The following is a 27,538-nucleotide window of genomic DNA, read 5'->3' as shown; positions in this document are numbered from 1 at the left end:
CATTTGAGTTGTATACTTTTGTAAATAAATGGGGCTGTAATTATGCCTCACGTAAGACTGCCCTTTAATGAATGCTGTGTCGAGGTACAGTGACTGCATGCTCTTACTGATTGTGCTGTCTTGTCAGTTTAAGCCCCACGCATCCTGCTACTACCCTCACCTGTGCGAGATGATGCAGTTCGACCTGATCCCAGAGCTCCGTGCCATCCTGCGGCGATTCTTCTTACGCATTGGCTCTGTCTTCCAAATCGCCAGCTCGGAGGGCATGCCATCACAGCCTCCAGCACCCTAAGCCTACGTGGGGATCGGAGAGGAGCTACAGTTGCAGATTGGTATTAGGAAGACTGATGAAGAACACAGCACCCCCTAGTGGGCTTGGGGGAGTGTACCAGGGTGTTGCAGGCAAAAATGGACAAAGAGCCCTTTCCAACCTTGTAGGCTGAACTCTGGCTGTCTGTATTCCAGAATCGGTGATTGTATCTTCCAACCTGAAGCATTATCCATACCTGCCTTCTCTCATGGATGCCACAGGTAGCCGCACATAAATGCACTGTGAGACAGGTGGACAAGCCTTTACCTTGACTGCATTCAACATTCAAAAGTGAAGTAACATGGTTTAAAATGATTTATTTATTAATGTTTGTTTGTGACTTTGTGTGTGATGTTGAGACTGAACAATTAAGTGTTCTCAAATGTTAAATTATAAATCTAAAGGGAGAGTAACAACTAATGGATCGTCTTCTGAACACACAGACAGTGCTAAGGTCTAGCAAGTGTAAGCTTTGGTAGATCTGTGGTTGTGGAGATTTGTCTCTGACAGGTCATTGGTCTGCCGTCTTTGGACTTCTGTTAAAAAACAACTTTTGATTCCTTCTATTTTGTTTTTGCTTCACTTGAAGAGGGTATTTGTACCTCCAGTCACAGGAATCGGTTACAATAACACTGCTGTCACACACTAACAAGAACTTCAGTACTCCCAGCTCTGTGAAATAATGTGCTGACAATTTAAGTGAATTTACACTGTGGGCATTAGCCTGCTTTGATGATAACCTTGACTTCACAGGCATCATTTAAGCTTAGTTACCCCTTTTTCAGGGGCTGCACAGTCCTTAGTTCTTTAAGGTAATTGTCTGCGGTTAATACTTTTGTTCTTTTGGAGCTAACATGCTAGGTTTGTGTTGACCCAGATGCTGGGGGCCCACACTCATTGATTGGCAAATAGAACTTTTTATGAAGGGGAGGGGTGTTACAGCTTTAGCTCTGTCTGTCAATGACCGATGCTGTTACTCCCTGGAGTAAAAAAAAAAAAAAAAAAGAACTATGTAAAAACAACATTCATATACAAAAAATGTTTAAAAACATGCAGCTATCTGAGTATTTGAAAGTTGGCTTCTGCTGCTGCAGTGGAGAGTCATCTTTAAATATATATAATTTTACATTTTCTCACACACACCCAGAACTCCACCTGTTTATTGTAAATGTCTCTTTATGGGCTTAAGACCTAATGAGTTCCAAGTTCACCATGTTAAAATGGGGTCCACCCACATCACCTTATCTGTAGGTAGACGCTAGGGGAGTAGTTATGTTTTTTCTGCCAGTAAATTACATTCATTTGATGTAGGCTAAAGGAACTATTACATTTTAAAGATACCTACTTGTTAGTTTTTAATATCTGGTCTTATAACCCCAGTTTTAAACGTAAAGAGTGCGTATAAAACTGAGGGACTAAAAGACGTGAGTTTACGTTCCGATAGTGATGAACTGGATTCGCAGTTTGTTGTCGAGCTATACACTCACCTAAAGGATTATTAGGAACACCATACTAATACAGTGTTTGACCCCTTTTCGCCTTCAGAACTGCCTTAATTCTACGTGGCATTGATTAAACAAGGTGCTGAAAGCATTCTTTAGAAATGTTGGCCCATATTGATAGGATAGCATCTTGCAGTTGATGGAGATTTGTGGGATGCACATCCAGGGCACGAAGCTCCCGTTCCACCACATCCCAAAGATGCTCTATTGGGTTGAGATCTGGTGACTGTGGGGGCCGTTTTAGTACAGTGAACTCATTGTCATGTTCAAGAAACCAATTTGAAATGATTCGAGCTTTGTGACATGGTGCATTATCCTGCTGGAAGTAGCCATCAGAGGATGGGTACATGGTGGTCATAAAGGGATGGACATGGTCAGAAACAATGCTCAGGTAGGCCGTGGCATTTAAACGATGCCCAATTGGCACTAAGGGGCCTAAAGTGTGCCAAGAAAACATCCCCCACACCATTACACCACCACCACCAGCCTGCACAGTGGTAACAAGGCATGATGGATCCATGTTCTCATTCTGTTTACGCCAAATTCTGACTCTACCATTTGAATGAAATCGAGACTCATCAGACCAGGCAACATTTTTCCAGTCTTCAACTGTCCAATTTTGGTGAGCTCGTGCAAATTGTAGCCTCTTTTTCCTATTTGTAGTGGAGATGAGTGGTACCCGGTGGGGTCTTCTGCTGTTGTAGCCCATCCGCCTCAAGGTTGTGCGTGTTGTGGCTTCACAAATGCTTTGCTGCATACCTCGATTGTAACGAGTGGTTATTTCAGTCAAAGTTGCTCTTCTATCAGCTTGAATCAGTCGGCCCATTCTCCTCTGACCTCTAGCATCAAAAAGGCATTTTCGCCCACAGAACTGCCGCATACTGGATGTTTTTCCCTTTCCACACCATTCTTTGTAAACCCTAGAAATGGTTGTGCGTGAAAATCCCAGTAACTGAGCAGATTGTGAAATACTCAGACCGGCCCGTCTGGCACCAACAACCATGCCACGCTCAAAATTGCTTAAATCACCTTTCTTTCCCATTCTGACATTCAGTTTGGAGTTCAGGAGATTGTCTTGACCAGGACCACACCCCTAAATGCATTGAAGCAACTGCCATGTGATTGGTTGATTAGATAATTGCATTAATGAGAAATTGAACAGGTGTTCCTAATAATCCTTTAGGTGAGTGTATAAGGTGGACTGAAACTTAGCGGTTTGGACAATGGGTGGATGAAACTTATTTACTAAATTTCCCTTCAGTCATTCTTCTATTGTTTCCAAGTAACCTCGGCGTTTCATTTATCTCGATTGAATGTTAAATATTACCAACTTGTGGGACTTGGCCCAGTATAATTCGAATGGGGACATGGATGCATTAACCCTTAACTGCACAGTACACAGGCGAAGCTGCTCGGCGGTTGATACATATGTCATTGTCTAGTCGAATAGGAGAAACTTATTTAGCTGAACCTTCCACGCTACTCTGCAAAGTTCAAGACGCGCATTTTTTTAAAGACGTGATTTTATGAAGTGCATATTTTGAAAAGCATTCCTTTCCTTGCATCTGTGGATGTTTACTTTTTCCTCGAGAAAAGGGGTATATATATATATATATATATAAATATAAATATATACAGTATATGGAGAAAACTGTAAAGTTCGTGTAAAATAGTTAAAATATACTATATACAGATACCGTGATGTAATCATTCAGGCATTTGGTCAAGTAATCAATAAACTAATTCTGATCCATTCTGTTTTTGTTTGAACAGTTTGAAGTGTATGTTTGAACTTTGGGGTACAAGACTCTAGGATGGATGGAAGGAGGGATTACTGGTTTTTGATGTTGCCCTAGCTGGATGTCCCACGAAATTAAATTCGTTAAATGTTGCCTTTTTCATGTGGATTTTCATATGTGCCTTTTATTTTAATTGGATTATGTAATTTGTAGTTTGCTAAAGTTTTTAAGCCAGAAAAAAAATGTGTGTAGCCGCAACGTACTACATCTTTTTAGCTTTAGGTATATAGGTCCGTTCATTCATAGCTTTTTTAGGTGTAACGGCCGCAGGGGGGCGTATCAGAACGAAGCCGGATGCCTTTCTGTACAGTATAACAAAGGTTACCATAGAGATGCATTTCGTGTTTCATCTGTGTCCGGTAGCTAAATTATAGCTAACTGTTTACAAGTAAATAGTCATCCATAAACCACTGAGTCTGAGATATTGTAGGGCAACTAGAATCGTATGTAGTCAAGCAGCTAAGTGGTAAGTCGACACTTTTATAATGTGTAGCTTGCTTTGTTTCTTTAATTCGCGATTTATATTTAATTAGCCGACTATCTATGTCCTTTCCCAAATTAAAAACCCTTACTATTAAGGAGGAAGCCGTTCAGTTGGCTGCAGTTATTCCTAGTCTTTGACAGCAGTAGGCGTAACATCCGAGAAGTGAGTTTCCCAAGCCAGCCAATGCGATTCTAGAGCCGAGCACAGCAGCCGCCCTAGTAGCCCCAGCAGAAATGTCGGAGTACCAAATATTTGCGATTAGGGGTCGTACGCTCGTACGGTCGAAGATGTGATGTGTTCAACGAGTATACGCTCACTTTTTCCAGTAAGTAACTGCCTGTATTATGCTGCGATTTATCATTTCACTGATCAGTTTCACTGCACACGTTTTCTTTCAGTTTTTTGCTAACCCGCTAAGGGCAGTAACGTTAGCGAGATAGCTAGCTACGTGTACAGTAGTAATTGTTTACGTAGCCGCTAAAGCCTGAAATAAAATAAGACATAACTGACTATATGACCTGTTACTTTAATAACTGGTGATTTTTTTGTTACGGGAAGTGTAAAATGTAGAAGGTACCCGCAAGGGCTAAAATTACGCTGGACACGACTAGCTTCTTAACTGTAGTTAGCTGTAATGCTGTTAGTTATAATGACATAGATTATAGTATAACTCATTTTATTTAAGGATTTATACCCCCGAATAACATATATCCTATTAACTAGCCAAATAATGGTATCAATGTCTGGCTAGTTAACTTGATTTGGAGAATAATGGTAGCTTTGAGTGCGTCCTATTTAGTTGGCCGTGTAACGTGGCCGAAGAAGTCGTTGTCGGCTCCTTCCCAAAGATCACATGGCCCGCGAGATGATGTTCGCCCGCGGTCAAGACGGCGATTCGACTCGCGGAACGTTCGGTCATGACCGTCCTGGCGAACAGAGAGACGCCTCTATCACGCGCCGCCAATTAATGTCCGGCCTCCGTGCGCCACTGTTGCGTAATAAATGGGGACTGGTGGACGAGTAGCCGAAGCCTTTTATCTGTATCCAGTCATTAGAGGAAAACGTCTAAGTGCAGCACCTCGAAAGTTAGTATTGTCTGATATTAAACCTGGGATACTGCCGGAGGCAAGTTGACCGCTTATCTGTGCGCAGGACCCTGAAAATTATATAGTCTGGTCGCAACTAAGGTAAAAAAAAAAATTGAAGACTTAAAATTCCGTCCTTGACATTTACACCCGTATATGTTTACGTTATATTTCATGAAGATCGACTAAAACACTAGCTTATCTGGTACCCTGTGCTTCGTAGTAATAATCGTTTGAAAATAACGATTTAATGTTATAATGGTAAATATGCGCATTGTGAAAATTATATTTTTGTTTTTTTCGAACTGTGAACGTCGACTTCTTTAGTGGTTGAGTGTTACTGGAGATATCATTTTTTATGAAAACTTGCAGGCTAAATTTCAGCACTAGGAAAGATTGGAAGCTACACTGGTTGATAATCACGGTCGCCGGGGCTGCGTGGTTTCTCCGTACAAAATACTGCTGTGATGTCGGACCAAGAATCAGGAAGGCAATTCTATTGTAATTGACAGCTGGCAAGCACGCGTCCTTTTGTGGTCTCCTGTTTTTTAGTATAGTGTGTGCACAGGTCTGAATTAGAAAACTTGAGTTGTATGGCGCTTGTATAAAAATCCCTTATGATTGTTGACCTAGATTGGACTTTTTCTGTATTTCCAAGCTACAAAGGAAGGTCCCAGCAGGTGATAAAAGTCTCACCATCTGGCAGGTGGAATATGGTCTCATTAAGAAGGGGAGAGATAGGAGTCATGCATTATTCATGAGCTTCTGCATGTGGTTACCTCAGATTTAATTTGAACTGTGGGTAAATAATGTCAATGGGTAACTAATGTGGTGCAGTGTTTACTTTCATTGCTGTGGTGGGTTTTTCTTTCTGCAGGGTGTGAGCCACTGTGCTAGTCCCTCCACCCCCCTCCCTCCATAGAAGTAATCCTGCTTCAAAATCCACAAGGTAAAGAAGAATGGTCATTGAAGCCTGAGTTGGACTAAGATTACAAACAAAAGGAGGACAGAATAAGAAATAATGTCTTACAGCAACAGAGAACTGGTGATGGACTTCATAACGTATAAACTGTCCCAGAGGAACTACAATGGCCACTTTGGGCTTCCTGAAGACAGGGGTCGGACAGAGGGCTCGGGTCAGGCCGATGGGCGCGAGGGGGTTATGGTAACAGCAACTCATGTCAATGGGTCGGTCATTGCTGGCGGCACCAGCAGCCAGGTGTCCCCAGTGCCTGAGCAGCCGCTCCATTCCCCATCGCCCTCTCCACAAGGCCTGGAGGCGGTGAAGGAGGCATTGCGGGATTCTGCCAACGAGTTTGAGCTACGCTACAGCCGCGCCTTCAGCGACCTCTCCTCCCAGCTTCACATCACACCCGTCACGGCCTACCAGAGCTTTGAGAGTGTAATGAACGAGGTGTTCCGCGATGGAATCAACTGGGGCCGCATCGTGGGCCTCTTTGCCTTTGGCGGGGCCCTGTGCGTGGAGTGTGTGGAGAAGGAGATGGGCCACCTGGTGGATCGTATTGCTGACTGGATGACCGTTTACCTGGACAGCAACATCCAGCCCTGGATCCAGCGGCAGGGAGGATGGGTGAGTGAGGGTGCCAAATGATGCCACCCAGGCAATGCCACATGAGCAGGGAACACATGGTGCAGAGCCATCCAAACATCCATGCTGATGGTGCACCCACCTTCCCAGTCATTAACTGAACATCATCTTGGTCTGACCTACCCAGCTGCACAGTATTAGTCAATTTGTGCTGTTGTAAGTGCTCATAATATGGGTACTGTCAAAAGACAAAGTCCCTCTGAGAACATCTCTAACTGGAATGGCGAATTGAAGCATGCCATTGGGACTTCGTTGCAGTACTTGTTTGCAATACTTTCTCTTTTTACTATGAGGCAGGAATGGGATAGTGTTGGACTAAATCATAAAAACAGAAATACAAAAAGGAGCGGCTTCAAAAGAAAGGCCCTCTGGCAAAAATGGGATGGGAGCTGAATCATACAAACACTCAACTGATACATTGGGGCTGAACTGCAGAAATTTATTACAGGGAAAGAGGTTTCATGTCTTGTGATTCAAACTTGTATCTAGTTTATTGGGGTGTAAACCAAATACATCATAACATGTCATATATATATATTGGATATACACACACACACACCTACCTAAAGGATTATTAGGAACACCATACTAATATGGTGTTTGACCCCCTTTCGCCTTCAGAACTGCCTTAATTCTACGTGGCATTGATTCAACAAGGTGCTGAAAGCATTCTTTAGAAATGTTGGCCCATATTGATAGGATAGCATCTTGCAGTTGATGGAGATTTGTGGGATGCAAATCCAGGGCACGAAGCTCCCGTTCCACCACATCCCAAAGATGCTCTTGGGTTGAGATCTGGTGACTGTGGGGGCCATTTTAGTACAGTGAACTCATTGTCATGTTCAAGAAACCAATTTGAAATGATTCGAGCTTTGTGACATGGTGCATTATCCTGCTGGAAGTAGCCATCAGAGGATGGGTACATGGTGGTCATAAAGGGATGGACATGGTCAGAAACAATGCTCAGGTAGGCTGTGGCATTTAAATGATGCCCAATTGGCACTAAGGGGCCTAAAGTGTGCTAAGAAAACATCCCCCACACCATTACACCACCACCAGCCTGCACAGTGGTAACAAGGCATGCTGGATCCATGTTCTCATTCTGTTTACGCCAAATTCTGACTCTACCATTTGAATGTCTCAACAGAAATCGAGACTCATCAGACCAGGCAACATTTTTCCATTCTTCAACTGTCCAATTTTGGTGAGCTCGTGCAAATCGTAGCCTCTTTTTCCTATTTGTAGTGGAGATGAGTGGTACCCGGTGGGGTCTTCTGCTGTTGTAGCCCATCCGCCTCAAGGTTGTGCGTGTTGTGGCTTCACAAATGCTTTGCTGCATACCTCGGTTGTAACGAGTGGTTATTTCAGTCAAAGTTGCTCTTCTATCAGCTTGAATCAGTCGGCCCATTCTCCTCTGACCTCTAGCATCAACAAGGCATTTTCGCCCACAGGACTGCCGCATAATGGATGTTTTTCCCTTTGCACACTATTCTTTGTAAACCCTAGAAATGGTTGTGCGTGAAAATCCCAGTAACTGAGCAGATTGTGAAATACTCAGACCGGCCCGTCTGGCACCAAAACCATGCCACGCTCAGAATTGCTTAAATCACCTTTCTTTCCCATTCTGACATTCAGTTTGGAGTTCAGGAGATTGTCTTGCCCAGGACCACACCCCTAAATGCATTGAAGCAACTGCCATGTGATTGGTTGATTAGATAATTGCATTAATGAGAAATTTAACAGGTGTTCCTAATAATCCTTTAGGTGAGTGTATATATACATACACTACTAGAAACATACCCAACGTACTGTTCCACCTTGTTTGTACATCTTGTTTTAAGCATTTTTGAGGCATTTGCAGTTCATTATATCTTCCAAACGAGTTTACACAAGTGACAAACGCTTAAATTGCCCCACAGTTTTTCTCCCACTGGCAACAGCGTCACCTACATTTCATTGCAATAGCAACCCCTCCTGTATCACAATCTGTAGCGCATGCACAAAACAGCCCAAGCTAGCGAATCCCAAATCATCCATTGCTTGTTTCATATTAGTTGTGCTGTCTTGCACAATCATGTGCACTTTGTTTAGTGGGATTTTACAAAGATTGCAAATTGCTCTGCTACTAGTTGCTTTTTAAAAGCGTAAAATACAGTGGTACCTCAGAACTCGAATTTAATCTGTTCAGAACTCCGGACCGAATCCTAAAAAGTTCGAGTTGTGAACGAATTTTCCCTGTAATAAATAATGGGAAAACCAATTAATTGGTTCCCGGCCCCAAAAATTACATCTAAATATTTTTTTTTTTTTAGCATTTAAACACAAAATGAACCGAATAAAACAAGAGCATATACTGTGCTAAACACATCTAAGCACATTTATCAAAACAGGTAATTTGTAAAGTAAGAAAATAAATGTATCCAAACAATGTGTCCTGCCCCGATCGTCCGCTCCTTCCGTGTGCCACGCTCCCTCGTTAACCCCGTGTGGAATCCCCGTGTGATCAACTATTTCTGGTTTTTGTCATTAGTCCTCTGTATTTAGTCCGTGTTTGTTTGTTTCCCCAGTCCGGTCATTGTATTGTCCGTCTGCGTTTTGCCTGCCTTACCAGTAATTAATCTTTATTTTTATTTATTTTATTATTTTTTTTTTTCCATTTACATTTTTATTTTGGTCATTTGGTTTTACAGAGGTGCAATCTTAAATCTTAGAAACATTGCAGTTGCATGTTTTTACCCACACACTGTAACTAATAGAATCGCTAATGAAATTGAACTTTACCAAGACCAGTTTTTCCTTTTTAAGAATGAACCAAACAAACAAAAAAAAAAAGGAAAAAACAAACAAAATAAACTACAATATATCTATATGTGTAAAAGGGGAATCTCAGGCAGACAAATTAGACTACATAGACGAAACATAATCAGTCCATTTCTTCCATATCTTAAGGAATTTCCCTTTCTGAAGTCTTTATTTTTAAATGTATTTTATTAAATAATAATAATTACTGTTACTATCATTGTCTAAATGTATTTTTACTGTCTAAATATATGTATTCAGTTGGTGTAAACATGCACGGTGCTATCACAGCTAATGCGAGGCTGAGACTGAAGCTTTACCCTTTGTTTCCGCTGAGAGACGTGCCGCGTGACTTATTTCCCCGCGCGTACAAGTTATCTTAGGTCGGCGTTCATGGTTTGACTTCTGAGATTCAGATCGAGCTCTAGGTAATTTTTTTTAGAACTGGTTGGTTCGACTTTTAAGAAATTCGAGTTCTAATGAGTTTGAGAACTGAGATACCACTGTACTTGAAGATCATCACCCTTTTATCTGATTTACTTACATGTTCCCTACTGTGAAGGGTATGCGCATGACGTCAATGCAGGCGGATGTCACTGCACTCACACTCACTGTGTAACAAAAAAACTCAGTGGCAGCATTAGAGCTAAGCTTGAATGCCGCAAAAACACATAAAATGAGAATGAGCTGTCGTGTGATTGATTGTATTTAGATTAGATTAGATTAGATTAGACTTTATTAATCCCACAATGGGGAAATTCTTTGAGAAACAGCAGCAATAATGAAAAAAGACAGATTTAACACGAAATAGGGACTTTTTAGAGACTGCCAAAAACTAAATAAGTAAGTATCGGGCGTGGATCAGTCATGTGTAGCCAATACCCAATCTGTGAAATAGGTTTGGATCAGCGTCGATATTCATAAAAAAATAATGTGTGTGTGTGTGTGTGTGTGTGTGTGTGTGTGTGTGTGTGTGTGTGTGTGTGTGTGTGTGTGTGTGTGTGTATCCATTTGCCTTGATTTCAGAGGAAAATCTCCCGGCATATCTTCCCAGCTCTTCTGCAGAGGTTCTAACAGTTGTTGCCTGCATGTGGTTTATTTTGCTCTGACTCTTTGTGCCTTTGTGGTACTGAGCTTTGGAGAGTGGGCTAGCCAGGTCATTAGTTTGAGTTGTCCTTTACTTCTTTGCCAGATAGTTGCAGCACAATTTGGAGTAGGTATTTGGGTCATTCTTTCACTGAAGAATTAGTGAGTACCCAAACAGCTATGACCTTAAGGGAATGACATACATTTCTAATTTTCCATGATACCCATGCTGGTTGAGTTTGCTGTAGATTTGCAAAGATAATGATCTTGTTCACCTGCAAAGCAGCTGCAAACCATGACACTCCATCCACTATGTATGACCTTAGGATTATGGTTTTGAATGGGTATAGCTAAACTTTTGGCTGGTACCCCGCGTGTCAGTTTCTGGAGATCAAAGTTTTGATATCTAATCAACATGAACAAGCCTAATCACCTGAGCCTCCATCCCAAGACCACAGCTTTCATTCCTCTCAGTCTTCTTACAAGCAGCGTAAAAAAAAAAAAAATGTATTTTTCTATGACAAAGAAAATCAAATCTTTATAAAATCAAGTGAAAAAGATTTATAAATGTAATTGATTATCCTTATAAAAACTCCACTGATCTGTACAACGAGGCACATTATGATGGAGGCCTGGATGGATAGCTTTTTATCTCTTATCTATTCTTCCTATTTGTTTTGCCTATTCTTCTTTGTTTTCAGTTGGCAGAAAACGTCAGCTGAAAGAGGTTTTTTTTCAGGATGCCAGATTGTAAACTGCTCCTTCATCAGAGGCTTCCCCGCTCTGCTGTTTTTGGTTTCAGATCTCATGCCAAACTCGCATGTTGGCCAAGAAACAAACAGGGGTTGCTATCCTGTTGTTCCGTTCACAGACTATTGTTAATCCTTAAGTCTGGTTTATTCATTTCAGTCTTACAGCGAATACACGGACTGCTAGTGAAAAGAGTAGAGACCTTTCTTTCACAGCTGTCTTTGAGAGCGAGGGTGGGGCCTGTCATCTTCTTGGCTCTGTTGCGGGTCTGGGGGCTCACGTTATAATCGCCGCCATCAGCCAGTCTGCAGAGATCGAACTGCTTTGTGATCCCCATCCCTTGGGATGCAGAAGTCCTGCCCCAGACACAGGTGCAGCACAGCCGTCCTGTGCAGTATTAGACTGAATGAGGTGAATTTCAGTTCTTTGTGTGGGTGGGAGATGTGCTTCCTGTTCCTCGTCTATTGTGGTTTGGCTTTGCTTGGGGTGACAGACAACATGCTGGGCCCAGTCACATACTCACTTGGGTTTACTATATATGTGATTATGTGCACTCACAGGAGGTCCCGAATGTGTTTTGGAATACTTGCCATGTCTTGTCTTTGGATTCTTGAAAAGCTCTGTACAGTGGAAATGCAGTAGTAGTAGTAGTAGAAGTAGAAGTAGAAGTAGTAGAAGTAGAACTTTGAGGGAATGAGCGCTCATTATTCCAGATGTGATGAAAGCATGCAAACTGACATGCACACACACGCTGGCCTAATAACAAGCACATGGACAGCGAGAGAAAGCGAAAGGTATTGTGGTAGATATTGGAAAGGAAGACATGGGTTATGATGGATGGAGATGATTGAGGTAGGCGCTCAGCACTGCGGCTTGCGGGACTCCCCCCGGGTTGGCTACACGTCCTCGGTGTCCTTCCCCTGTTGGTTATTCTGGCGGGAGGTGGGGTGCTCTACAGAAGCACGGTACTTTCCCATGTTGCCGGCGGGAAGCCCGTCACTGTCCTCATGCTTTCACTGTGGTGCGGGGGGGGGGGGATTATCCGAACAATTCAGTCAGTTGGCCTTTCTGTCAGTGGGTGTCTTCTGTGACACACTGAAGCCGTCGCATTTCCACGCACATGCGCACACACATGCATGGCCGTTGGCAGCTGTGAACTTCACAGCCATGCAGGTGTGCTACAGGGCCTGGTTGACGTGCCAACAAGGCCTGTGTTTATTAATGGAAGACGACCCCCACCCTGTCAAAAGAGCGACCGGGGGGGGGGGGGGGCTCATCTGCTGAAGTGTGACATTGCTATTGTTCTGCACGTGCTGCTGTTTTGTTTCTGCTGTTTTTGTTTTTGGCTTGTTTTGTCCCCCATTTGCCCATTCGTGGCCCTCGCAGGTAGCTGCTTTCTGGTGACAGGAGGGCAGTTGGACCTTCCAGGTCATTTGGCGTCTCCTGTCACTGTGCTGACAGGAAGTACATTCCTGTCATGCCTGAGATAATACTCCCATGACCCCGGTTTCTGATAAGACACAAACTGCTTTTGTTCCAGTTTCCCGGTGTCCTGTGGTGTGTCCCCCCCCCCCCCCCAGTATCTGTGTCACAGTCACCCTCATTAACACCGTTTATTGAGGACCCCACCCCATTAGGCTGCCCTTAATCATAGGATGAGGGATGACACCCTGGGAGGCATTGTAGGTGCCATTTCCTAACTCCCCCCCCCCCCCCCCATTTGCTCACTTACCTTCCTGATCTGACCATGAGTGGATACACTGAATGCCTGTACGAAATAAATCTCTTCTGGGCACATGCGCATGCATACGTGTGCGCCGTTGGTCCGCATTGCGCCATGAGCCTTGGGGCTACGTGGCAGCTGCTCTTGCGTGTCCGCTCTGACCAGCAGCCCGCAAGGGCCATGTGGCGATGTACTTCCAAGAGAGGGCATTTCTTAATCTACTCTGCAGCCACGGAGACCCCTGACACTGATGGATCTCTGAGGACAGGCACCTGGCTGCCGTGGCAGCCATCAATGGACTTTGTATTTCCGTTGCATTGTCGCATTGGGGAAGAAATCAGTATTGACAAGGCTGATTCTGGCCCCTGCATACCTGAGCCCCCCTTTAGTGATCAATAAGGCGATTTGGCAGAGGACCGCTCAGAACACATAGTCAGTCGGATTTAAGATATGTTGGTTTTTCCTCTGACAATTGATTTTTGCAGCAAATCTAACACATAATTATTTTCAACAGGCAGTGATTATCGATGGTTAAAAATTTTTCTTGAAATCCTTTACAAGACCCCGTCACGCTCCCTGTTTTTCAGTCCTCGCCATTTTTACCGTGTAATCGTGACTCTGCGGCAGCGGCTGCTCCCGAGACCTGGCAGCGCTCTCCGGCAGTGTGAGAAAATGGCAGGTAGCAGATGGTCTCATTCGGAGCCTATTCCAGATTTATCCTCAGTAAACAAGGCGGGCTGTGAGAGCAAGGCCGGGCCATACCACTGCTGGGGTGGACGGGGGTGTACTCTACTTATGAGGTCAGGGGGTGCCTGGTCCATGCCAGCTCAGAAAAAAAGTCAAATAACTGAGCTTTTTTTCCCCTTTTGTGCTTCAATGGCTGCTGAAGGAATAATTGGTGGATCTGTGGCAGGGTGCAGTTTTGCTGCCTGACATGTGAGCGTATGAGCCAGGCTGGGCTGTAGCGTGGCATATAGCTTGGTTTGTGAGCTTCTCCGTGCCTGTGACAGCACTAGGCCAGGGCTGCATGTGCGCCAGTGTGCGTGTGTGCATGTCCATCTGACGTCAGAAAGCCACGGGGAACGACCGACTTGCAGTTTGGGCCTCTCGGCTAACGCCTCTCCCCCGCAAACCCCCACGGGTTGCACACATGCACCTGTACACCCCCACTGTGGCCTGTATCTGTGTTGGGTCACACTTCCTGCTGAGGTGGGCCCCTCTACCTCGCTGCTGTGCCTAAAAATGGCATCTCCTGAGAGGTGGAGATGGTGCAACACCTCCCCAGGTGAGGTGATGGGGGAGAAAGTGGAGGAGGAACTGGGCCCAGCGAGCATGTCTAACGGGAACGGGTGGTGCTGCGGGGAGGCGCAAGCCAGACGGATGGATGTACTTCTGAATTGTCCATCAGAAGTGAGCTTCCTCTACCTGAACACGGGTGCATGCGACTAGTTACCAGCTGCATGTGGCGATAGCCAATGAGATTATCCCGGCAGCTGGGCATATTTGTTGGGTCAGATGTGAAGGGCTGCGGTGGTGATGGCGACCTGCCTGGTGAACCGTGCTGTTGCTGTCCTGATTACATCCCTTTGTGCTGTCAGAGTTTCCATCGTCTCCCTTTTCCTCATCCCCCCCCCCACACCCCCAGCCACTCTGTTGTTCTGTCTTCGTTACCCTCAGGTTCTCCTCCACCTCTGTCCCTGCCTGCCTCCCTTCCCTGCGCCTCTGTGTGTCGTTCCCTCCCTGCGGACTGGCAGATGGCAGCCTTGCCCACAGGAGGGTCGGGGATATGGCGATGCTGGGAGCAGGTCCTGGGGAATTAACCACCTGTGACTGCAACGTACGGCTCCTCCTTGTTGCAGACAAAAGATTTGTTCTGATTAACATCGGGAATGTGAGGAGCAAAATCAACTCAAATCAAATCAAAAAATCAACTCCGTTTCCAGCTTCTCTGTTTAAGAGCTCCCCTTTCCAGTTTACCGAAGGGTGTTTCCCCGGCGTGTGATACCCGGGTCGATTGCAAAAGTCCCCGCCTGCCTGCCCTGAGTGTGACAGTGACTCCCGCATGATGAGCAGCTATGCCATATAAACACACAGGAAGGTGCAGGTATGACTGCAGAATTGCAGAGTGCTGTGCACACACCTGACAGACACACAGCGCCGCACATGGCCTTTGTCAAACAGGATGTTACAGATGGGACGGGTCCACGGTCTGTCTTTTACATAAAAGTCCAATATCTCTGCAGAAACACCCGTGGAAATAACCACAGCTATTTTAACTATACCCCTCATTCTGCCCTGACGTGTTGTATGTTTATCAGAAATTCAAGCTTGCGACAGGTTGTTTTGTGACCTAAAGGTACTTTGAAATCTGCAGGTAATTTGCAAACACTCATGCTGGACATCAAGACGGGTCCTGAAACTGGTGGCACGAAAAAATCCCCAAGCTCCCTCTGGGTTTCACTGAGCAGTAAAAGACGGTGTGTTGGAAAACACCTGGTGTTGTGGCTGACTTCTGAGCCAGCACATGGGAAAGTGGGGAAAAAATCCATACAGTTATAGATACAGGTCATCTGGGCACCTGGTAGACGTGAATGAGGTTGAACAAAGGGCAGGGTGGCTTGGTTGCCTGGTTTTGTGCCCGGGCGGAGGAGTTGTGACAGAGAGCCACCCTTGCGTCAGGGATGCTCGCGGGCCTCGAGTTACGGGGCATGGGGATTGCCGGGACTGGGTCATGCCCTTTCTAACAGATGGCGACCCAGATCTGAAGACGCACTGTTAGCGTTTCAAGTGGAGGACTCTTCAGGTGTGCGTGAAGAGCGGGTGGGGGCGGCAGGGCTTTCCCGTCAGGCTTTCACATCCCCACGCGGCTTCGCTTTTTAGCCATGTAGGCTGCACGCTCGTTTGGGCTCAAAGTAAACTGCATTCATTCAGTAATTTAAATATAAATGCTGAACCGCCTGGCGTTAAAATTCTGTATTTAGATCATAGCCACCTGCAGTTCCCTCTGTGTTCATGATCATAATACATATGTTATTTGGAGGGGGGGGGTAAAAGGAAAGTAAATGTGTGTGGATTAGGTTTATATTACATTGTGGGGACCAAATGTCCCCTACAATGTAATAAAAACATGTTATTTTGACTTTGTGGGAACCATTTTTCAGGTCCCGACAAAGAGCTAAGAATGCAATCAAAATAATAAAAATGCCAAAAGTCTTATTTTGTTTTGTTACTTATGGTTAAGGTTCGGGCTGGGTAGGGGTTAAGGTCGTCATGCTGGGATTACAGTTTCCCCCCAAATAAATGAAAGGAGAGTCCCCACAAATATATAATTACAATCCGGGGGGGGGATTATATGTATATTACGTTGTGGGAACCAAATGTGATAAAAATGTGATAAACAACCTCAGAATGTTATTATTGACATGTTTAAATAATATGTGAGGACCATTTTTTCCGTCCTCACAAGGCAAAGCTCAATTTTATAAAAGTTCCAAAACAACCCCAGAATGTGAAAAGTTTTGTATTTTGTTTGGTTACTTAAGGTTAGGGCTGTGTTTGTGTTTTTCGCTTGATTGACTCGCTGATGAACGATGCTCCTGAAAGCTCTAGGGGCTTCTTTGTTTAATTTTTTGCCAATGTGCCCAGGCATGTGTTTCGTGAATCCGCTCTGTGGGGGGTCACTCCGAATGGCCACCGCCACCCTCACAGACAGCAGACAGATGCTCCCATGGCGTGCCCCCATGAGGCCACTCCCATTGGCGCTTGCGGCTCGGGGACCGGGCTTGGCGGAGCAGGCAGGTCTGGGCAGGCGTTCACCTGATGCGGGGGACGGCTCAGCCCGCTAACAGACGGATAAGCAGGTGAGCCTGCCGGGGTTGTAAATTAACAAGAGTAACGGTATACGGCCTCCCACCATGACAAAAAGGGGGGTGTGGGTTGAATACAATCATGGAAAATAAGGAAGAATATGAAGCTGTGCTATGATTAGCGTGATGTAGCGCTGATCATGCCGATGGGCTGTGTGGTTTCTGTTTGAAAAACCGGGGATGCTGGAGGAGCAGTGGAGACAAGCTGCCAACACTGGCCACGACACACTCTGAGGAGCCCAGCCTGTGGCTGCATGCGTCTCCCTCTTTGCTGAAAGCCCTGTGTTTTTCAGCCGCTAGCTTAATCAGCCTGATATTTCACTCCTCCTGACCGCGTCTGCTTCCCCATCAGGTATCATGGTGAGCGGCACCGGCTCAGCTGTAAACTACAGGTGGACGGGCTCCAAACAGATGCCAACGTCTGCAGTCGGGCACATGATAGCTTGCCAGGCTGTATCTCAGCAAACTGCATCCCTCGCTTTTATTTAGTCCACCTGGACTCCTGATCTTTTGTGTGATGATTTCTGTTCATATGCACCCACACCTACCAATCAGATGACCTTGTAGCTACATGCGCATGACAAAGACAAAACTATGATGGCTCATTTACAAGTAGACTACTAGTAGACAGACGTGATCTTGACTTTAATGTGAAGGCCATATGTTTTAATTTAATTTCTTTCCTTCCTTTTCTTGTTCTGTATCTCTCTCTAATGATGTTTTGTGTATCACAACACAACCATGTGAAGTGCTTTGGGACAACTCTGTGGTGAAAGGCGCTATATAAAAATAAATAGAATTGAATATGTCTTTTTGAAGTACCAGAAAATTCCAGAAACACTTGAGTTATGAGTTCGATCGCTTTTCTTCAAAGACCGACGTGACGTGCCGATCTCAGAAAAACTTACTCCAGCCTCGATAAAGCCCCTTCTCCGCGTTATCACCCCGCTTCCACGTGGCCATAGACCCCACTTCTCGGAACGGCCTTCCACAAACGCCTCCGTCTGATTTCTGAGAAACGACCACGCTCGTCTCACGGGGGCGGCTTGCATGAGTCAAAGCCATCGTACTTCGCGGCCTTACGGGGCCCTTCTGTATACGACAGGGCATGGGGACAGCTGCCAAGATCAGCATGTCACTTTCTTCCGTTGGCGGGGACTGTGACGGACCCTCGTATGCGATGGCATGGAGAATGTGCCAAATCTTCTGCCAAGGGATGCAAGCTGTTTGTGAGCACTGTTGTATACTAACCGCTTTTAATAGAATTGCTTAAAAAAATACCTGTCTCAAATATTGTAATTTATTTAGTAAAGACAGTTCTGCCACCCACAGTGTCCCTATGTGAAAAGGTAATTGCCCCATTAAAGTCAGTATCCGGATATACAACTATACAATTACTGCAGCCGCACCTCTTCCTGAAGTCACTGTTTCATCTCACACAGTGCAGTGGAGACTTTTTGGCTCACTTGGCAACCTGCATAAACTCATTACTTTTTAAGGTTTTGCCCAGAGGTGCCAAAATTTTGTTTCAGCCAACCAGTTGAGTACTATGTAACTGTGACACTTTCTACTCGTCTAGTTGATTGAAAGAAAATTTTGGCCTGGATTTTTACTTTCTGAACCTGAAATTTCCACCTCTGGTTTTATTGGGAACTGCTTGTGTCAAGTCTCACTATAAACCATGATGTTTGAGTCTCAATCTCTGTTAGTTCAGTGCAAAATAGTTGGAACTAATTTTCCAACCATTGTAATGTAGACTTGATATTGTGCTGTCTAAATGTTGTTGCCATCTCCCTGCAAGACCCAGCTTTTCTTCAGTTCCAGCTCAGAGACCGACGGTCCATCATTCAGTATGCATTCATTTTTTTCCATTGATGGCATCTCCTCTAGCTCCTCAAGCAGCAGAGTGTCCCTAAGCCATGAAAATGCCCCCATCCTTTCTGACCTTTTGCCTATCCTCTTACTGTGTAGTGCAACATTTGTTATTTTTCTTTTTTTACCATACATAAGTGTTCCCTTGTTGGCCAAGAAGTTCCACATTTACAGTGATGTGAAAATAACAGTACACCCTCTTTCAATTCAACAGTTTTACATATCATGAAATAAATAGCAATCGTTTGATCCTTTTCAGCTTGAAAAATCAGTCTGCGATAACAAACAACACATAACAGACTTCAGTGTGTTAGTTATTTAACAAAAGGAAGCCAAAAATGCAGAAGTCAAGTGTACACCCTCCCTGCTTCCATAGGAATAAACAACATGCTTAACATCTAGGTGATGGTATTCCATTGCACTTGATTAGTTCATCATTAGGAAGTGTGAGCACCTCTATATAAGCAGAACTTTTGCCCATTTGTTAGTCTGAAACTTTGAAGTTTGTGTTAACACTATGCCAGAGGGGGAAACATCAGCAATGACCTCAGAGAAATATTTGTTGCTGCTTATCAATTTCGGAAGGGTTGTTTGGGCCATTTCCAAACAACCTGAAATCCATCATTTTAAAGGGAGATGGGTTATTTACAAATGGAGAACATTCAAGACAGTTCTCAGCCTTCCCCAGGATTTTGTTTCCCTTCCCAACAAGGCCTGGCTATTCTTCATTCTGTTAGCAGATATATTACATATGGTAATATACCCCCTTTGTATATTATTTTGACCAGGGGTGTCCCCTTGGTAAATTTCACCAGCCAGGTGGGGGTGTCCCAATCGGGAAAATTCTTGCGTGTCCACCCAATTTTGGACCAAACTACATTTCCCTGCCAGTTTCACGGCCCACTAAAGACGCTTGCAGATCACTGACTGAGTGACTGAGAAACCCTCATCTTAAATGTTAAAGTTCATGCCTTTATGATCAGAAATTAATGAAGCAGCATGGTGTTGTTGAAAGGGTAGCCAGCAGAAAGGCCCTCTTCTCCAAAAAGAACATGGCAGCATAGTGTAGGTATGCAGTGTTGTATATGAACAAATCAGATGATTTCTGATTTCAAAGGAGCAGTGTCCTTTGAGCAGATGAGACAAAAGCAGATATGTTTGGTTATAATGTACCTTGGCATATTTGGCAAAATCCAGATGCAGTGTAATAACACAGGCACCTCATATCAACTATGATGCACACTGGTGGAAAGGTATTGAGTTGGACTTATTTGGCAGCCAAAGCACAAGGAACACCATGCGGTCACTGAGTTTTTTTTTTACCAAAGGCAAATGTTAAGCCACCTGTCCGGCAGCTAATGTCTGGCTGAAATTAGGTTATGCAACAGGACAGTGATCCCAAGGACACCAGAAAATCTACCTCTGATTGGTTGAAAAAAAGAATTAAGATTTTGAAAAAGTCCAGATCTCAGGCCCATTGAAATTTGTGATGGGACCTTAAGGGACTCAGTGAACTGAAGTAATGTCATAAGGAAGAGGGGGGCAAATTTTTTCCAAATTGATGTCAATTTGATCATTTTTGGTACAGAAAATTATTGCTTCCAGATATTGCTGGTAAATGTGGTTCTTCACTTATAAATTAATTGAACTGAAAGTAGGTGTACTTCACCACCTTCAACATCTACAACATTGTTCCAGAACCAATACTGGATTTTGACTGTAGTTTGTGTTCTTGGTGAGCTGTTACTCAACCACATTACCCAATTTATGTGTTTTTCTGATGGTAGAGTCATGGACACTGACTTTTCATAAAGCAGAAGAGGCAAATTGATTCCTGCATGATGTTTCAGAGTTCCTTGTGACTTCCTGAATAGTTTTACATTTTGCTGTTTGAGACATTTTGGCAGTTCTGGCAAGACTGACTCCTCTAACTCACCCATACTAATCGGCATCAGCAGAGCTTTACTGTGATCTCTATTTAACTCTGATTATGATGGCTAAAACTGAATTTTGAACAGGGCCAGCCCAGATCAAGTGCCCTAGTTTACCAGATAAATATAGCTAACACTAAGTAACTCTTATGAACAATATAAATATACTATAAATGTAATGTATCTCAACACATCCATGTAAAACGCCTTGGGACAGCTCTGTTGTGAAAGGTGCTATACAAAAAGAAATTGAATTGCATATAAATGGAAAAAACAACGCAATTCCCAATTTTGTCCTAGCTACCTCAAAAATGCAAAAATGCAAAAATTTAAAAACTCATAAACATCCTTTCCACAAGTATTGTATATTGGTCAGTGTATGATTCAGTCAATTCCTACAAGAATCTGGCTTCAATGAGTTAAATTCAGGTCTCGAATGGGTATTTCTCCAAGAATAAAAGTGCAAGGTCAGCTGGTAAGCATCCTGTCTACCCCCCCCCTCCTTTTTTTTTTTTTTTTTATTGTTTTTAGGACCGTTTTGCTGAAATCTTTGGGAAGGATGCAGCAGCTGAGAGCAGGAGGTCCCAAGAGAACTTCAAAAAGTGGCTGTTAGCTGGGATGACGCTCATCACTGGAGTTGTTGTGGGCTCTCTCATTGCACAGAAGCGCCTGTGAGAGACAGTCAGCACCACCACCCAGACACCCCAGCAAACGTGAAGGAACTTGCCAAGTATTGTCCTGTTTACGTATTTCTCCTGCAGCCTCGTACACTGAGGACTAACTCAATGATCAGAATGCACAAGTTGAACTCATCTGAGCAGTCGTCCATCAGCATCTTCGGATGAGTTGGAGGTTTCCTATAACTACAGTCCATGTAATTCATATATACATCAATGCGATCAAATTAAAAGGAAAAAAAAAATTTGGACCAAATGATTTCTTCCTTCCTTTCCCCTTTGCTCAGTTGATGTTGGCCATCTGACATTTAAAGTTCAATATGTTTTGCCATATTCAAAGACTGGAAAACTAACCAAAACGAAAAAATAAAAGTTGGTGGTGTTGGAGATTTGGTTTCATAGCTCTTTCAGTGTGACTAACTTGTTTTTATTCTTGGCAGGACCTTCTAGTGGAGTGAAATAAAGATTTTTTATTTGGATAGAAGTTGAGTGTAGCAGGTGAATAAATCTGAGGAAAACAATATATTCAGCACCATGGTTTTTGAACAGGTTGGGTTTTGGAGGGTTTGTCTTCATCTGTAAATAAAACAAGATGGGTGTATTTCAAAATTAGGAAAATGTGTGTTTTGGGGGGTAGATTTTTAGAGCATACAGTGGTCACAGAAAGTCTTGGAACACTTGCTTAATTCAGTAAGAATATTGCGAAATTACTGGTTTTATAACAAAAATCATTTCTTTATTCATTTGTTTACAATAATATACAGACGCTCCTCTACTCACGAATGAGTTACATTCCGAACGGGATGCTGGGTGTACGCAGGCTGCGTGGCAGGAGTAGCGGCCAGAAGTTGTACTAGGTGGAATTGGTGTGCAGAAAAAAAAACTATCTTACAGACAGGAAACGAGAGCCTAGCGAACACAATTTGGACTTATAGTCCTATTCGTTCATATGTCTGAAAGTTTGTAAGTAGAGGACCATCTGTATATCGAAGAAAGAAACCATTGTTTTAAGTAAAACATTTCAAATTATTATTCAGATTAATTTAAAAATTATAGTTCTAAAAGCTGTTAAAAAGAGTTAAAAAGTTCATTGACAAGCAGTCTGATTGGGTGCTTTTTAATTAGTAATTTGAAATAACATAAAATACTAAACATTTATGTTTAGTATCCCTTTGGGAGCCATTGACTACGGTTGCAATTAATAGCAAATTGGTAAGAACAGAACTGAATGAGTCAGTCAAAAAAATATGACACTTAAAAAGGAAATGTCTGTGTGGACATTAGATATGTTAAATATTGCTTGTCGATGAACTTTATGAAACCAATATAATTTGCAACATTTTTGCAGAATTAAGCAAGCATTGTTCTGTGAGCGTTGTAAAAGGGACTGAACGACAAGGAGGTGAGCAATGAGTGGCCAGTTTTTAAGCTGGTATAAAATTATGTAATTAACTACCAGATTCTGCTAGGCTGTGCCGTGAGAGTAGAGAGGCTGTTCTACAATAAATAAAAGGGAGAGAGACCAACGCAAGTCCAGATCTGACATTTGATAGCTTGTTGCGGATTCTGTGCATAGAGAATGAAGATCCTTCCAGGTCATGCCTACAGTGTGGCAATAGATCCTTGGCTGGGAACAGCTTCTGGGCTGACCATCGATAGTCTGCTGGTGATAGTGGTGCTGGTCTGAGAACTGACACCTGTCTTGCAGGATCCTTCTTTTACTGGGGAAACCCTGGGTTTGTGAAATGATCTGTCAGTTTTAAACAGCACAAATGAGCAATTTGGACAACAGCACACAACAACAACAACAAATTTATTTTTGTATAGCGCATTATCACAACATTACATTGTCTCAAAGCGCTTTACAGCATCCTCACCCAAAGCCCCCAGTGAGTAAGCCATAGGCGACAGTGGCAAGGAAAAACTCCCTAGAAGGAAGAAACCTTGGGAGGGACCAGACTCATGAGGGGGAGCCCATCCTCCAGGGGCCGGCAGGGAGAGTCAAACTGACTACCTGTCTCGGAGTATCCAGTAAATGTGGAACTTCCCCTGTCTTGGCTTTCAATCCAACTGAACGTCTCATTTATGCTCCATTCCATATGTATGCTGAGTTTGTAATGAAATATCTGAAGGTGTCTTTGCCGGGTAGTCATAGCTATCCCTAAAGACATACACTTAAGTGACACGTTTTGCTGATATAGATGTACAGTTAAGCACACTGTCACACAATGATCTCCAACAAACAATAGCAGCACAATGGGTAGTTGTGCAGAAGTGGTTAGTGACCTTCCACTTCACACCATCTTTCCAACAGGTCTGTTCGGCATGTTTCCACCTTACTAGAGCTGTCCTGGTCACCTGCAAGGGAAGTGATGCTGACACGTCTGGGACCTAGTTCAGTTGCGAAGTGATCGGCCACACATGCTCACAGACAGGGACCTGATAGTCCAATATCAAAACCCAACCTGAATGGCAGTAAATCCCACCAGCACTGTTCCAACATCTAATGGAAAGGCTTCCCAGAAGAGAGGCTATTATAGCAACAATAGGCTGACTGAATTCATGTTGGACAAGCTGATGTCCACTTACTTTTGGCCATATTTAGTATTTAAATAAAGCACAGCAATATTAGGATTGAATTGTATATAGATGTACATTCATCAAAAGTAACAAAGCTTGGAATTATTCATTCTTTAGGGAAGTGCATTCCTGACAAGCTGTACATTATAAAGTTGTAGCTGTCTTACCTGCCCTTCACTTCAGTCCATTGCAAACTGTCTTCCCCATACAATACTCTGTCATTTGGAGGTAAAAACACAAGAGCATCAGATAGCAGCTAATTCCACAGGCTGATAAATTCATAAATGTTACATGTTTATATTTTTAAGTCATAATTAATGAAATAATTGTGACAGTGCCAGAAGCTGGCAGACACTGTATGGCCTTTTATTAAAGGTGTTCAGGAGAGCTGCACATACTGCACACAAATGTAAGATAGTTCATTACTGTTAGGCCAATAGGATGTTGGGTTACATCTCTAGGTGTGTGGAGTTTAAGTCAAGGGAGGTGATACTACGATTATACAATTCCTTGGTAAGACCCCACCTAGAATATTGTGTGCAAGTTTGGTCACCATACCTTAAAAAGGACATTGCTGCCTTGGAAAAGGTTCAACGTAGGGCTACGAGAATGATTTCTGGTCCTAGAGGAATGTCTTATGAGGAGAGGTTAGCTGACCTGAATCTGTTCAGCCTCGCGCAAAGGAGATTAAGGGGGGACATGATCCAGGTATATAAGATTCTAACAGGTCTCGATGCTGTTCAGCCAAATGGCTACTTTAGATTCAAGAGATTTATTCGTCACATACAGTACAACATGCAGTGAAATGTATCTCTGAGTCACCCTTATTTGGCTGTGCAAAAATAGAAGAAAAAAGGTAAGAAGTAGGAGAAAAAAGAAAATTACAATATTTAAATACAATCTATCAAATCAAGTATATAATCTAAATATACAATCTAAATATACAATCTTAAATATAGTACAATGGCAAGGATGTACAGACTAAAGTTATTCTTTAGTATTAGTTTAAATACTAGAACTTGTGACCATAGGTGGAAATTAGCAGGAGAACATTCTAAACTGAATTTGAGAAAACACTTCTTTACACAGCGTGTAGTTAGAGTATGGAATAGTCTTCCTACTAGTGTAGTGCAAGCTAAAACCCTGGGTTCCTTTTAATCAGAGCTAGATTTAACAACTCTGAGCTATTAGTTCCCCCCAAATGAGCTCGATGGGCCGAATAGCCTCTTCTCATTTGTAAGTTTCTTATGATCTTATGAGAGCTGCCACAATTAAATTAAGCCCAGAAATGTTCACATTAAAACTCCAAGCAATTAGCTTGTTGTTACCATGAATCTTCTAGTATATATACCTGTTTCTACTACCCACACCAAGGTTTCTGCATTAGTTACGCACATTTTCTCTCTGTTCCTGCATAACCATTTTCCTTTTGCTCCAGAAATGTTGCACTGATGTATGAGATAATTTCATACAATTGGCTTTTCTGTGAAAGAGGGAGAGGGACACTCATCAAATGGAACACCCCTGCACATTCATTATAATCAGGGAACTGACAACGCCTACAATAAACAGTCGACATGTTTGATTGCTTTTTAGCTAGCAGTCCTTTCTAGACACTTAACCCTTTCAGAATATTGTGTGCAAGTTTGGTCACCATACCAGCTACATGTAATTTTTAGGAAGTTTCCACTTATTTTGCTCATATGTAAAATAAACTACTCCAATCATGAATTTCATACCTAAATTTCAGCTGTCTAAGTGTATGGATATCCTAAAAATTGTAGCATGCACTCTATGTCCAAACACCCAAACTACTCTCTCAGGTGGTGCAGAAGTAAGAAACACAGCTATTCTCATACAAAGCATTAAACGGCTGCAGTAAATACAGACCAGTTTCTGAGAGAGGAACTCAGTGAGCCTAATCAGACCAAAGTGCATAAAATGAATATAAAAATAAATTTGCATGATTGGGTCCTCATGGGTGAAGGTGTCCATTAATTGAAAACTTTAACATATTCAAGTTTTGCCTTGTAGCCTTCACTTCACAAAGCCAAATTAGAATATCTGAATTGAAATGAATATTTCATGAGGTTTAGGGCTTTGCTCTCACAAATACTACTTTTATTGTTCCACTTCCTGCTGTCACTTGACAGGATCATACGTTACACGGCCTCTGAATCGATATAGGATGTCCGGATAAGTTGGAATAAATTATAGTCTTACCTTACATGCTTACATGTTTACCTGAATAGTTACACTGCTGTGGTTCTAAAAGGAGTAGTTGCAATATTACGCCATAAATAATTATGGCTCTTCAATAGTGGTGAAAGAAGCTTCTTTCAATACTTAATGACACATAATAAACCAGATACTCCCAGCGACAGATGCAAAGCTGAATGTGAAGGTATATTATCACAATAAAATTAAGCAGAAATAATGTAGCACACCTCGGTACACGTGATCACAGGCGAACAGCATCCTCATAATTGAACGATTCAGGAGTTCTGTAGGAGAATTGCCCTCATTACCATTGTTTCGAAAATGTCTCATTCTTCAAAAAGTGTTTCTTTCTTTCTTTGAGGGGTGGGTCATGGTGAGTCTGTGTCAGTTGTGGCATGCCTCCCAGCATGGCTGTCCAATACCAGAATGGATCATTTCAAGCTCTTCTCCATTAACAAATGAAAGTAATGAAAATAAAAGTAATAATAATAATAATAATAATAATTCTATTCTACAGGACATTTTATTAAGCTCTGTCATCCAGAAAGAGTTACCTTCTTTTTCCTGCTTGCTGACTGCTTTGGTTGAAATGGCAGCATGAGAGCATCTGTAAACACAGCAGGGAAATGAGAGACAGGTGGCCAGGTGACCCTTCTGTAGGGAGGGCTCTTGCTGCTCACTTTCAGCTACGTTGCGCAGGGAGAGAAGCCCAGCTCTCTCTATCCTGGAGTCAGATGTGGCTCCTCTGCCTCTTTGACTGGACCGGCTCCAAAGAGCCACATTCTCACTCTATTTTTATAGGTACAAAACCATCCCCAGACACCCGTGTTCTTCCTTTTTTCATGTGTTAATTTTTTCAGAGTTCCTCCAACAATCAAGACATGCTGTTCTTGTTGGTGATACAACCCGGGACGGGGAGCCAGCCCATCGCAGGGCACACTCACACACCATTCACTCACACATGCACACCTATGGGCAATACTTTTCATCCTTACTTATGTTACTTTACTGTGTGTCCACAATGTAGCCCCTGCACTGGCTGAGATAAACCTTGACATTGCTACAACCTTGACTGGACAGGCCCATCTATCTTCCATAACTGCTTATTAGCAGGGGGTCACAGTAATGATGGGATATTTTATAAATGAAAATGAATGGGTGGGATATTTTTAACTTTGGGATTTTGTTAAAATGTCTTTAGGAAATGTCAAGCTAAAGAAAAAGACATAAAAAGGAATTTCAGTC

General features: G+C 43.1%; 2 protein-coding genes across 6 annotated transcripts in view; both read left to right on the top strand.

The window, feature by feature from the left end:
- arfgef2 (ADP-ribosylation factor guanine nucleotide-exchange factor 2 (brefeldin A-inhibited)) overlaps nt 1-6,184 on the top strand; it is a 35,451-nt gene extending 29,267 nt beyond the window's left edge. For 4 of the 5 annotated variants that reach the window (XM_023795175.2, XM_023795174.2, XM_023795172.2 and 1 more), the window contains exon 39: nt 128-3,565. In XM_023795175.2, the coding sequence (XP_023650943.1) occupies nt 128-292 (165 nt within the window). In that variant the 3' untranslated portion in view covers nt 293-3,565. Of the gene's footprint in view, nt 1-127; nt 3,566-6,057 lie in introns of those variants that run through there. The other variant, XR_011991987.1, reaches the window with a different exon arrangement.
- Nucleotides 6,185-6,201: 17 nt separating this feature from the next.
- On the top strand, nt 6,202-21,880 carry bcl2l1 (BCL2 like 1). The gene is made up of 2 exons (XM_023795176.2): nt 6,202-6,771; nt 21,348-21,880. The coding sequence occupies exons 1-2, from the start codon at nt 6,202-6,204 to the stop codon at nt 21,489-21,491; spliced, it is 714 nt and encodes a 237-aa protein (XP_023650944.1). The 3' UTR covers nt 21,492-21,880.
- Nucleotides 21,881-27,538: the final 5,658 nt, after the last annotated feature.

This window comes from Paramormyrops kingsleyae, chromosome 6, assembly GCF_048594095.1.
Source record: "Paramormyrops kingsleyae isolate MSU_618 chromosome 6, PKINGS_0.4, whole genome shotgun sequence".
Classification (NCBI taxonomy): domain Eukaryota; kingdom Metazoa; phylum Chordata; class Actinopteri; order Osteoglossiformes; family Mormyridae; genus Paramormyrops; species Paramormyrops kingsleyae.
This window is presented reverse-complemented; position numbering and strand designations above follow the sequence as displayed.